Source organism: Heptranchias perlo, chromosome 35 (assembly GCF_035084215.1).
Source record: "Heptranchias perlo isolate sHepPer1 chromosome 35, sHepPer1.hap1, whole genome shotgun sequence".
NCBI classification, from domain to species: Eukaryota; Metazoa; Chordata; class Chondrichthyes; order Hexanchiformes; family Hexanchidae; genus Heptranchias; species Heptranchias perlo.
The window spans coordinates 20,500,534-20,513,469 of NC_090359.1; the positions used below are offsets into that span (position 1 = coordinate 20,500,534).

The window sequence follows — 12,936 nt, forward strand, 5'->3', positions numbered from 1 at the left end:
AGAGAGAGAGAGAGAGAGGGGATACATGAGAGAGTGAGAGAGAGAGAGGATACATAAGAGAGTGAGAGAGAGAGAGGGGATACATGAGAGAGTGAGAGAGAGAGAGGGGATACATGAGAGAGTGAGAGGGGATACATAAGAGAGAGAGAGGGGATACATGAGAGAGAGAGAGAGAGGGGATACATGAGAGAGAGAGAGAGAGAGAGAGAGAGGGGATACATAAGAGAGTGAGAGAGAGAGGATACATGAGAGAGTGAGAGAGAGAGAGGATACATAAGAGAGTGAGAGAGAGAGAGGGGATACATGAGAGAGAGAGAGAGAGAGGGGATACATGAGAGAGAGAGAGAGAGGGGATACTTGAGAGAGTGAGAGAGAGAGAGGATACATAAGAGAGTGAGAGAGAGAGAGGGGATACATGAGAGAGAGAGAGGGGATACATGAGAGAGAGAGAGAGTGGGGATACATGAGAGTGAGAGAGAGAGAGAGGGGATACATGAGAGAGTGAGAGAGAGAGAGGATACATAAGAGAGTGAGAGAGAGAGAGGGGATACATGAGAGAGTGAGAGAGAGAGAGGGGATACATGAGAGAGAGAGAGAGAGAGAGAGAGGGGATACATGAGGGAGAGAGAGAGAGAAGGGATACATGAGAGAGTGAGAGAGAGAGAGGATACATAAGAGAGTGAGAGAGAGAGAGGGGATACATGAGAGAGTGAGAGAGAGAGGGGGGATACATGAGAGAGGGAGAGAGAGAGGGGGGATACATGAGAGAGTGAGAGAGAGAGGGGGGATACATGAGAGAGTGAGAGAGAGAGAGGGGATACATGAGAGAGAGAGAGAGAGGGGATACATGAGAGAGTGAGAGAGAGAGGGGGGATACATGAGAGAGTGAGAGAGAGAGAGGGGATACATGAGAGAGTGAGAGAGAGAGAAGGGATACATGAGAGAGTGAGAGAGAGAGAGGGGATACATGAGAGAGTGAGAGAGAGAGAGGATACATGAGAGAGTGAGAGAGAGAGAGGGGATACATGAGAGAGTGAGAGAGAGAGAGGGGATACATGAGAGAGTGAGAGAGAGAGAGGGGATACATGAGAGAGTGAGAGAGAGAGAAGGGATACATGAGAGAGTGAGAGAGAGAGAGGGGATACATGAGAGAGTGAGAGAGAGAGAGGATACATGAGAGAGTGAGAGAGAGAGAGGGGATACATGAGAGAGAGAGAGAGAGGGGATACATAAGAGAGTGAGAGAGAGAGGGGATACATGAGAGAGAGAGAGAGAGAGAGAGGATACATAAGAGAGTGAGAGAGAGAGAGAGGATACATAAGAGAGTGAGAGAGAGAGAGGGGATACATAAGAGAGTGAGAGAGAGAGAGAGGATACATAAGAGAGTGAGAGAGAGAGAGGGGATACATGAGAGAGAGAGGGGATACATGAGAGAGTGAGAGAGAGAGAGGGGATACATGAGAGAGTGAGAGAGAGAGGGGGGATACATGAGAGAGGGAGAGAGAGAAGGGATACATGAGAGAGTGAGAGAGAGAGAGGGGATACATGAGAGAGTGAGAGAGAGAGAGGGGATACATGAGAGAGTGAGAGAGAGAGAAGGGATACATGAGAGAGTGAGAGAGAGAGGGGGGATACATGAGAGAGTGAGAGAGAGAGAGGGGATACATGAGAGAGTGAGCGAGAGAGAGGGGATACATGAGAGAGTGAGAGAGAGAGAGGGGATACATGAGAGAGAGAGGGGATACATGAGAGAGTGAGAGAGAGAGAGGGGATACATGAGAGAGTGAGAGAGAGAGGGGGGATACATGAGAGAGTGAGAGAGAGAGGGGGGATACATGAGAGAGTGAGAGAGAGAGAGGGGATACATGAGAGAGTGAGAGAGAGAGGGGGGATACATGAGAGAGTGAGAGAGAGAGAGGGGATACATGAGAGAGTGAGAGAGAGAGAGGGGATACATGAGAGAGTGAGAGAGAGAGAGGGGATACATGAGAGAGAGAGAGAGAGAGAGGGGATACGTGAGAGAGTGAGAGAGAGAGGGGATACGTGAGAGAGAGAGAGGGGATATGTGAGAGAGTGAGAGAGAGAGGGGGATACGTGAGAGAGTGAGAGAGAGAGGGGATACATGAGAGAGTGAGAGAGAGAGAGAGGGGATACATAAGAGAGTGAGAGAGAGAGAGGGGATACATGAGAGAGTGAGATTCTGAGAGAGTGAGACAGAGAGAGGGGATACATGAGAGAGAGAGAGAGGGGATACATGAGAGAGTGAGAGAGAGAGAGGGGATACATAAGAGAGTGAGAGAGAGAGAGGGGATACATGAGAGAGTGAGAGAGAGAGAGGGGATACATGAGAGAGTGAGCGAGAGAGAGGGGATACATGAGAGAGTGAGAGAGAGAGAGAGAGAGAGAGGAAGTAAGGGAGAGTGAGACAAACAGAGAGGAGTAAGGGAGAGTGTCCTGCAGGGGTTAATGCAATACTCCGAGAGAAGGTGGTAGTTTAAATGGCTCAAGGTTCAGGCGGGACTGACGGAGGTAAGCGGGGGCTGGCTGCACGCCAGGACATAGTGTTCAAGGCAGATCCAACAGGGATCTAGAACTTGTGACGGCGACTGAGAAAATACTCCCCATAGATGGCAGGGCTCAGCTATCAGCAGCCACAGGTCTGCAGTCACCAAGGACATGAGAGGGATTAGAAGGAGCTGGTGAGTTAGTGAGCCGAGTGCCAGGGTTTTGTCAGTGCCAGTGGCCTTTGTCAGGTTAAAGAATTTAAAGGAGAACACAGATTGCCGCTGGTCTGGATTTTTGTTTTGCTTCTGTTCCCCCGCCCCCTCGGAACAGGCTGGGGTGTGGTTTCACGGGCACGGGCAGATACACCAACCAAATACCTTTTCTCCATGGGCGAGCCGAGACAGTTAGCATGGCGGACATCACAGCCGAGCCAGTCCTTGTCGTCACCTGATGTATAAACGTGTGCACACAATACACACACACATACGTACAAACGCACACATACACACAATACACATACATACAAACGCACACATACATGCACACATACACACATACAAACACACACACACACACACACACAAACACACACATACACGCACACATACACACACATACCACAGAACCATAGAAAAGATACAGCACAGAAGGGGGCCATTCGGCCCATCGTGTCCGCACCGGCTCGAAGAACAACCAGGTACCCATTCTAATCCCACCTTCCAGCACCCGGTCCGTAGCCCTGCAGCTTACAGCACTTTAGGTGCAGGTCCAGGTACTTTTTAAAAGAGTTGAGGGTCCCTGCCTCTACCACCAATTCGGGCACGAATTCCATACACCCACCACCCTCTGGGTAAAAAAGTTTTTCCTCATGTCCCCTCTAATCCTTCCGCCAATCAGCTTAAATCTATGTCCTCTAGTTCTTGAACTCTCCGCTAGGGGAAACGGGTACTTCCTGTCTACTCTATCTAGACCCCTCATAATTTTATACACCTCAATCAAGTCCCCCCTCAGCCTCCTCTGCGCCAAGGAAAACAACCCCAGTCTATCCAATCTCTCCTTGTAGCTGCAATTTTCAAGCCCTGGCAACATTCTTGTAAATCTTCTCTGCACTCTCTCCAGAGCAATTACATCCTTCCTATAATGTGGTGACCAGAACTGCGCACAATACTCCAGCTGTGGCCTTACCAGCGTTTTATACAGTTCCGTCATTACATCCCTGCTTTTGTATTCTATACCTCGGCTAATAACGGAGACCATTCCGTATGCCTTCTTCACAACCTTATCTACCTATACTGCCACCTTCAGGGACCTGTGCACATGCATTCCAAGGTCTCTCACTTCCTCTACCCCTCTCAATATATTTCCGTTTACTGTGTATTCCCTTTTACTGTTTGCCCTCCCTAAGTGCATTACCTCACACTTCTCCGGGTTGAACTCCATTTGCCACTTTTCTGCCCACTCCACCAACCCATTGATATCTTCTTGGAGTCTACAGCTATCCTCTTCATTATCAACTACACGGCCAATTTTTGTGTCGTCCGCAAATTCGCCAATCATGCCCCTACATTCAAGTCCAAATCATTAATATATACCACAAACAGCAAGGGACCCAACACTGAGCCCTGTGGCACACCACTGGAAACGGATTTCCATTTGCAAAGACATCCATCGACTTTTACCCTTTGTTTCCTGTTACTGAGCCAATTTTGGATCCAATTCGCCACATTTCCCTGTATCCCATGGGCTTTTACCTTTCTGACCAGTCTGCCATGTGGGATCATGTCAAATTCCTTACTAAAATCCATGTAGATAACATCCACTGCACTACCCTCATCAATCCTCCTTGTCACTTCCTCAAAGAATTTAATCAGATTTGTAAGGCATGACCTTCCCTGAACAAATCCATGCTGACTATCCCTGATTAAACCATGCCTTTCCAAGTGACAGTTTATCCCATCTCTCAGTATTGATTCTAATAGTTTGCCCACCACCAAGATAAGACTAACCGGCCTATAATTGTTTGGCTTTTCCCTCGTACCCTTTTTAAACAATGGTACTACATTTGCAGTCTTCCAGTCCTCCGGTACCTCCCCTGTATCTAGTGAGGATTGGACAATAATCCTCAGAGCATCTGCTATTTCCTTCCTGGCTTCTTTCAATAGCCGAGGAAACAATCCATCCGGCCCTGGTGACTTATCAACTTTCAAGGATTCCAGTCCCTCTAGTGCTTCCTCTCTTGTTATGTTTACCTTATCCAATATTTCACACCTCTCCTCTTTAACTACTACGCCCGGATAATCCCTTTCCTTTGTGAATACGGAGACAAAATATTCATTTAAAACCCTGTACTTTCTGTACTCCTCTAGGCTTTCTGCAGTATTTAGTTTTCTGTGACAGTCATAAGCTTTCTTTTTCTGCTTTATCTTGCCCCGTATACTTCTAGACAACCAGGGGGGCTCTAAATTTCGCAGTGCCACCCTTTTTCTTTGAGGGGACGTGTCTGCATTGTACCCGTAGAATTTCACTTTTTAGTGCCTCCCACTGTCTTGCCACTGATTTCTCCTCAAGTAGTTGTTTCCAGTCCACTTCTGCCATATCACCTCTTAGTTCTATAAAATTTGCCTTCCCCCAATTTAAAACGTTTACTCCTGATTTAACTCTGTCCTTTTCCATAATAATGCTAAAACTAACTGAATTGTGGTCACTATCCCCAATATGGTCACCCACTGTCACTTCACCCACTTGCCCATCTTCATTTCCCAGGACTAAATCTTGAATTGCATCCCCTCTTGTTGGGCATATCACGTACTGGCTAAAAAATTTCGCCTGGACACCGATCAAGAATTTTGCGCCCTCTGTGCCCCTCACACTGTTTGAATCCCAGTTGATGTTAGGGTGGTTGAAGTCCCCTACTATTATTGCCCTCTTATTTTTGCACTCAGAAATTTGCCTACATATTTGTTCTTCTATCTCCCTTTCGCTATTCGGGGGTCTATAGTACACTCCTAGTAGTGTGACTGCCCCTTTTTTATTTCTTAGCTCAACCCATATGGCCTCGATTGATGATCCATTTAGCATATCATCCCTTCTCACAACTGTAATTGTTTCTTTAACCAATAATGCCACCCCCCCTCCTTTTTTATCACCCACTCTATCCTACCTGAAAACTCTAGATCCAGGGATATTGAGCTGCCAATTATCCCCCTCTTTAAGCCAGGTTTCCGTTATAGCAATGATATCATGCTGCCATGTGTCTATCTGTGCCCTTAGCTCATCTGCTTTGTTTGTAATACTCCTTGCATTGAAGTATAAACCCTTTAACCCCGTCAAATTCCTGGCTGAACACTATTTAACCTTTGCTTCTTTTGCCTTTCTGAGTCGCTAACTACGTCACTAACAGATTTTCTGCTTCCCGTTTCCTGGTCTAAATTTGTCCGATCTGTACCTGCCCTTTGGTTCCCATCCCCCTGCCATACTAGTTTAAACCCTCCCCAACAGAACTAGCAAATGCCCCCACGAGGATATTGGTCCCGGTTCTGCTTGGGTGCAACCCGTCCAGCTTGGACAGGTCCCGCCTTTCCCAGAATCGGTTCCAATGCCTCAGGAATTTAAACCCCTCCCTCCTACACCATCTCTCAAGTCATGCATTCATCTGGTCTATTCTCCTATGTGTGTGTCATATACACACACAAACACACACACACACACAAAAACATGCACAAACACACAAATATACACACATACACACAAATACACACACATATACGCGCGCACACAAACACACACACACACACATACATACACACAAATACACACAAACACATACACACACAAACACACACGTGTACACACACAGATACACATGGATACACAGACACACAAACACACATACAGACATACAGTAACATACACATGCACACATAAACACACACACGTACACACATACAGACACATACACAGACACACGCAGACACATAAACACACACAACACACACAGACACACACACAAACATGCACACAGACCCACACATACGCACACACAAATACACACAGACACACATACAAACAGACATACACATAAACACAAACACACACACAAACACACACACATATACACACAAACAAACACACAGTTACGCACACACACAAACACACATACCACACAAACACACACACAAGCATACTCAAACACAGATGCACACATACAAACACATGTAAAATACACATACATACACACGTACATGCACACATATTCACACAGACACACATGCACACACATGCACACACAGATACACAAGCACACACACACACAAACTCACACACACGCGTCGACAGTCACAAACATAGATGGACAAACATACATACAGACATAAATACACACACAAACATAAAAACAGACACACAAACACACACACAGACACACAAACACACAGACACATACACACAACCATACACACAGACATACACATATACTCATACACACAGGCACACACAGACACATGCAAACAAACATACACACACATACAGAGAGAGGAAATACACACAGAAACACACACACAAACATGTACACACAAACATAGACACACACAGACACACGCATGCAAACACACACGTATACACAGACACCGACGACGCCATCCATCCAGGCAATGACATCACCTTGATGTTAAGGCGCTAAATTAAGACGGAGTCAATGGCATCAGACACTTCAACTAAATCCTCCGCAGCCATGGGAGGCCAGGAGTAGCTAAATTCAGAGTATCTTGAATAACGTGTTAGTGCGTACATGACGGGAGGCTGGGGTGGGGGGGTAGGGGGAGGGGGGGAGGGGAGAGAAGGCTGGTGAGCGTCTGACAGGATCAGAACAGTAAGCAGCACAGAACCCAAGAGACTCGGCATGTGACCATGAGGGTACGTGAGGGGGATGCTGGCGGACAGCTGCTGTAGAGGGGGATCTGGTTTCGCGCCGAGACCACCAGACAGCACAAATTCATCAGAGCACAGCATTCCTTCTACCCTGACTAAAAATAAAACCTCCCAAGGCCTCGTGACACTCCCTGAATAAATACTGCAGGATATTCCCCCCACTCACCGGGGTCTGTGAGAGACCCTGAATAAATACTGCAGGATATTCCCCCCACTCACCGGGGTCTGTGAGAGACCCTGAATAAATACTGCAGGATATTCCCCCCACTCACCGGGGTCTGTGAGAGACCCTGAATAAATACTGCAGGATATTCCCCCCACTCACCGGGGTCTGTGAGAGACCCTGAATAAATACTGCAGGATATTCCCCCCACTCACCGGGGTCTGTGAGAGACCCTGAATAAAAACTGCAGGATATTCCCACTCACCGGGGTCTGTGAGAGACCCTGAATAAATACAGTCAGATATTCCCCACTCACCGGGGTCTGTGAGAGACCCTGAATAAATACAGTCAGATATTCCCCACTCAATGGAGTCTGTGAGAGACCCTGAATAAATACAGTCAGATATTCCCCACTCAATGGGGTCTGTGAGAGACCCTGAATAAATACAGTCAGATATTCCCCACTCAATGGGGTCTGTGAGAGACCCTGAATAAATACAGTCAGATATTCCCCACTCACCGGGGTCTGTGAGAGACCCTGAATAAATACTGCAGGATATTCCCCCCACTCACCGGGGTCTGTGAGAGACCCTGAATAAATACTGGCCACTCACCAGGATCCGTGATGCCTCTGAATAACCCTACTTCAGTTTCTGCTGATATTGGCTGATGGAATGACCTGGCTTTGAGGCATGATCTCTGATCGCTGACCATGATAGCCCAGACAGCTGGAACGTTCCAGCCCAGTACGGAGCCTTTAATGCTGCATAAATACCTTTAAAGGGGCTGTTACCTCAATGAGTGCTAAAAGATCCCGCCAGAATTGGGGGAGGGGAGGGGGGCCGTGGCTACAATTGGCCTCAGTATCCCTGGGTTGGGGGAGGGTGAATATATCAGCCAGGGTCCCTGCTCCTTTGGGTGCTGGCTGTGGCTCAGTGGGTGGCACTCTCATAAGGTCGTGGGTTCAGGCCCCACTCCAGAGACTTGAGCCCGTAATCCAGGCCGACATTCCCAGTGCCAGTACTGAGGGAGTGCTGCACTGCCGGAGGTGCCGTCTCTCGGATGAGACGTTAAACCCAAGGCCCCGTCTGCCCCTCTCAGGTGGACGTAAAAGATCCCACGTCATTGTTCAAAGAAGAGCAGGGGGGAGTTCTCCCCAGTGTCCCGGCCTATATTTATCCCTCAACCAACATCACTAAAAAAACAGATGATCTAGTCATGGCCGAGGTACTAAATGAGTATTTTACATCTGTCTTTACCAAGGAAGAAGATGCTGCCAAAGTCACAGTAAAAGGGGAGTTAGTTGAGATACTGAAAATTGATAAAGAGGAGGTACTGGAAAGGCTAGCTGTACTTAAAGTAGATAAGTCACCCGGACCGGATGGGATGCATCCTAGGCTGCTGAGGGAAGTAAGGGTGGAAATTGCGGAGGTACTGGCCACAATCTTCCAAACATCCATTGATACGGGGCCAGAGGACTGGAGAATTGCAATTGTTGCACCCTTGTTCAAAAAAGGGTGTAAGGATAAACTCAGCAACTACAGGCCAGTCAGTTTAACCTCGGTGGTGGGGAAACTTTTAGAAACAATAATCCGGGACAGAATTAGCAGTCACTTGGACAAGTGTGGATTGATTAAGGAAAGCCAGCACGGATTTGTTAAAGGCAAATCGTGTTTAACTAACTTGATTGAGTTTTTTGATGAGGTAACAGAGAGGGTTGATGAGGGCAATGCGGTTGATGTGGTGTATATGGACTTTCAAAAGGCGTTTGATAAAGTGCCACATAATAGGCTTGTCATCAAGATTGAAGCCCATGGAATAAAGGGGGCAGCGGCAGCATGGATACAGAATTGGCTAAGTGACAGGAAACAGAGAGTAGTGGTGAACGGTGTTTTTCGGACTGGAGGGAGGTGTACAGTGGTGTTCCCCAGGGGTCGGTGTTGGGACCACTGCTTTTCTTGATATATATTAATGACTTGGACTTGGGTGTACAGGGCACAATTTGCGGGTGACACAAAACTTGGAAGGGTAGTGAACAGTGAGGAGGATAGTGATAGACTTCAAGAGGACATAGACAGGCTGGTGGAATGGGCGGACACGTGGCAGATGAAATTTAACGCAGAAGTGGTAGGAAAAATGAGGAGAGGCAATATAAACTAAAGAGCACAATTCTAAAGAGGGGTACAGGAACAGAGAGATCTGGGGGTTTATGTGCACAAATCGTTGAAGGTGGCAGGGCAGGTTGAGAAAGCGGTTAAAAAAGCATACGGGATCCTGGGCTTTATAAATAGAGGCACAGAGTACAAAAGCAAAGAAGTTATGATGAACCTTTATAAAACACTGGTTTGGCCACAACTGGAGTATTGTGTCCAGTTCTGGGCACCGCTCTTTAGGAAGGATGTGAAGGCTTTGGAGAGGGTGCAGAGGAGATTTACTAGAATGATTCCAGGGATGAGGGACTTCAGTTACGTGGATAGACTGGAGAAGCTGGGATTGTTCTCCTTGGAACAGAGAAGGTTGCGAGGAGATTTGATAGAGGTATTCAAAATCATGAAGGGTCCAGACAGAGTAGATAGAGAGAAACTGTTTCCCATTGGCGGAAGGGTCAAGAACCAGAGGGCATAGATTTAAGGTGATTGGCAAAAGAACCAAAGGGGACATGAGGAAAAACTTTTTTACTCAGCGAGTGGTTAGGATCTGGAATGCACTGCCCGAGGGGGTGGTGGAGGCAGATTCAATCATGGCCTTCAAAAGGGAACTGGATAAGTACTTGAAGGGAAAAAATTTGCAGGGCTACGGGGATAGGGCGGGGGAGTGGGACTGGCTGGATTGCTCTTGCACAGAGCCGGCAAGGACTTGACGGGCCGAATAGCCTCCTTCTGTGCTGTGGCCATTCTATGATTCTATGATATGATTATCAAATTGCTGTTTGTGGGATCTTGCTGTGCGCAAATTGGCCGCCGGGTTTCCTACATTACAACAGTGACTACACTTCAAACAGTACTTCATTAGCCGGGAAGTGCTTTGGGACGTCCTGAGGTGGTGAACGGCACTGTATAAATGCAAAATTCTTTCTTTCCTGCTGGAAAGTGTGTGCGTCGGGCGAGGGGCGGGATTGGGCTGGGTTGTGATGCACGCCGTGGTCGAATAGCTCGCCGCCACCCTCACTCGGGGGGAGCATGAGGGTGACCTGGGCTGCTGCCTTCAAGGCAGGAGGGTAGAACGACGAAGGTATAAACTAGAAATTAATTTTCTCTTCCCCCAACCCCGTCCCACCCCCCCAACCTCTTCTTCTGGTTGTAGATTATCGAGCGGAGTTACAATGAGACTTGGATGCGGCGACAGACGGGGGTCGAACAGCCCCAGCCCATCGACCAAGCGATGCTTACCACACTCTGGTCCCTGTCGGTTGCCATATTTTCCGTCGGGGGGATGGCCTCCTCGTTCTTGGTGGGCACTCTCGCTGAGTGGCTGGGCAGGTAAGGCCGACCGGGGAGGGGTGGGGGGGAATCTCCAGGCGAACTCACCCAGCCACGACAGTCCTCCCCCCAACCCTCCTCAGTCTGGTCTCGATGATGTGTGGATGGGGGGGAGGGCTCTACAGTCAGCCTCACCACTTCTGGGTTGAGGAAGGGGTTGGGGTGGGCCGGGTTGAAACGGCTAGGGATTCCCGCTCCCGATCGCTAGCCCAGCGACCCTCCCCTCCTTTTCCCCCTGCCCTGGAAAACGCAGGATATTAGGGGGAGAGGAAGGGTGCGACACCCTCCCACAGTCAAATAGCCCATTGACCCTCTTGGCCTCGAGTTTATGGGAATAGAGCGCATGATCCACCTCATGCGGGTGGGAAACCCGGGGAGTCGGCACTCAGTTGAGGGGTGGGGAGGTTGGCTGCGAAGGCCCAAAGCTTCCTCGTCAGGCCTGGAGGTGCACTCCTGCCTGGGCCTATTCTGACCCAGGAACCAGCCCACCCCCCACTCCCCCCCACAGGTCTGGCCTGGTCGGGGGAGCCGTCACTGCTCGCTGCTCCCCAGCCCCCCTCCAGCCCCCACCACCTCCTCACAAGCCCCTGCCTAAAACACCGCCTTCTTGCGGGCCAGCTCGCCTGCTCCAAAGTGCAGGTTACGATCGCGAGAGGGCGGGAAGGCAACGGGATCGAAGGTGGGGAGAGGGGAGTAGACTGGCCTCATTTTTAACCGCACCCCCCCTCCCCAGGCCTGGCCTGAGTGTGGGATCGGAGAGCAGTTTGCAGGATCTCTCGGCGTGTCTCGTTGGCTCTTATTGAGAAGACAGTGAGGTGCTACCTCAGGGAGCTCCGCGTTAAAAGGCCCGACACATATCGAACTTCAGACTTGTCCTGGCTACAATGTCAGGGCAGCCGTCCGGGGAGAGTCAGGCTCGGCGGCCTCCTGTGCCCGGGGAGAGTCGGGCCGAGCGGCCTCCTGTGCCTGGGGAGAGTTGGTTCCAGTGACCTCCTGCGCCCGGGGAGAGTCGGGCCGAGCGGCCTCCTCCTGTGCCCAGGGAGAGTCGGGCCCAGTGGCCTCCTGTGCCCGGGGAGAGTCGGGCCAAGTGGCCTCCTGTGCCCAGGGAGAGTCGGGCCAAGTGGCCTCCTGTACCCAGGGGAGAGTCGGGCCGAGCGGCCTCCTCCTGTGCCCGGGGAGAGTCGGGCCCAGTAACCTCCTGTGCCCGGGGAGAGTCGGGCCCAGTGGCCTCCTGTGCCCGGGGAGAGTCGGGCCCAGTGGCCTCCTGTGCCCGGGGAGAGTCGGGCCCAGTGGCCTCCTGTGCCCACGGGAGAGTCGGGCCCAATAGCCTCCTGTGCCCAGGGGGAGTAGGACCCAGTGGATTCCTGTGCCCAGGGGGAGTAGGACCCAGTGGATTCCTGTGCCCAGGGGGAGTAGGACCCAGTGGATTCCTGTGCCCAGGGGGAGTAGGACCCAGTGGATTCCTGTGCCCAGGGGGAGTAGGACCCAGTGGATTCCTGTGCCCAGGGGGAGTAGGACCCAGTGGATTCCTGTGCCCAGGGGGAGTAGGACCCAGTGGATTCCTGTGCCCAGGGGGAGTAGGACCCAGTGGATTCCTGTGCCCAGGGGGAGTAGGACCCAGTGGATTCCTGTGCCCAGGGGGAGTAGGACCCAGTGGATTCCTGTGCCCAGGGGGAGTCGGACCCAGTGGATTCCTGTGCCCAGGGGGAGTAGGACCCAGTGGATTCCTGTGCCCAGGGGGAGTAGGACCCAGTGGATTCCTGTGCCCGGGGGGAGTCGGGCCCAGTGGCCTCCTGTGCCCGGGGGGAGTCGGGCCCAGTGGCCTCCTGTACCCGGGGGGAGTCGGGCCCAGTGGCCTCCTGT

The 12,936-nt window shown here is 50.4% G+C and overlaps 1 protein-coding gene across 1 annotated transcript in view; it reads left to right on the top strand.

Annotated features, from left to right (window-relative positions):
* LOC137302396 (solute carrier family 2, facilitated glucose transporter member 4-like) overlaps nt 1-12,936 on the top strand; it is a 49,610-nt gene that overhangs the window by 25,067 nt on the left and 11,607 nt on the right. Inside the window, exon 3 of the mRNA XM_067972038.1 lies at nt 10,898-11,073. Coding sequence (XP_067828139.1) covers nt 10,898-11,073 — 176 coding nt within the window. The remainder of the gene's footprint in view (nt 1-10,897; nt 11,074-12,936) is intronic.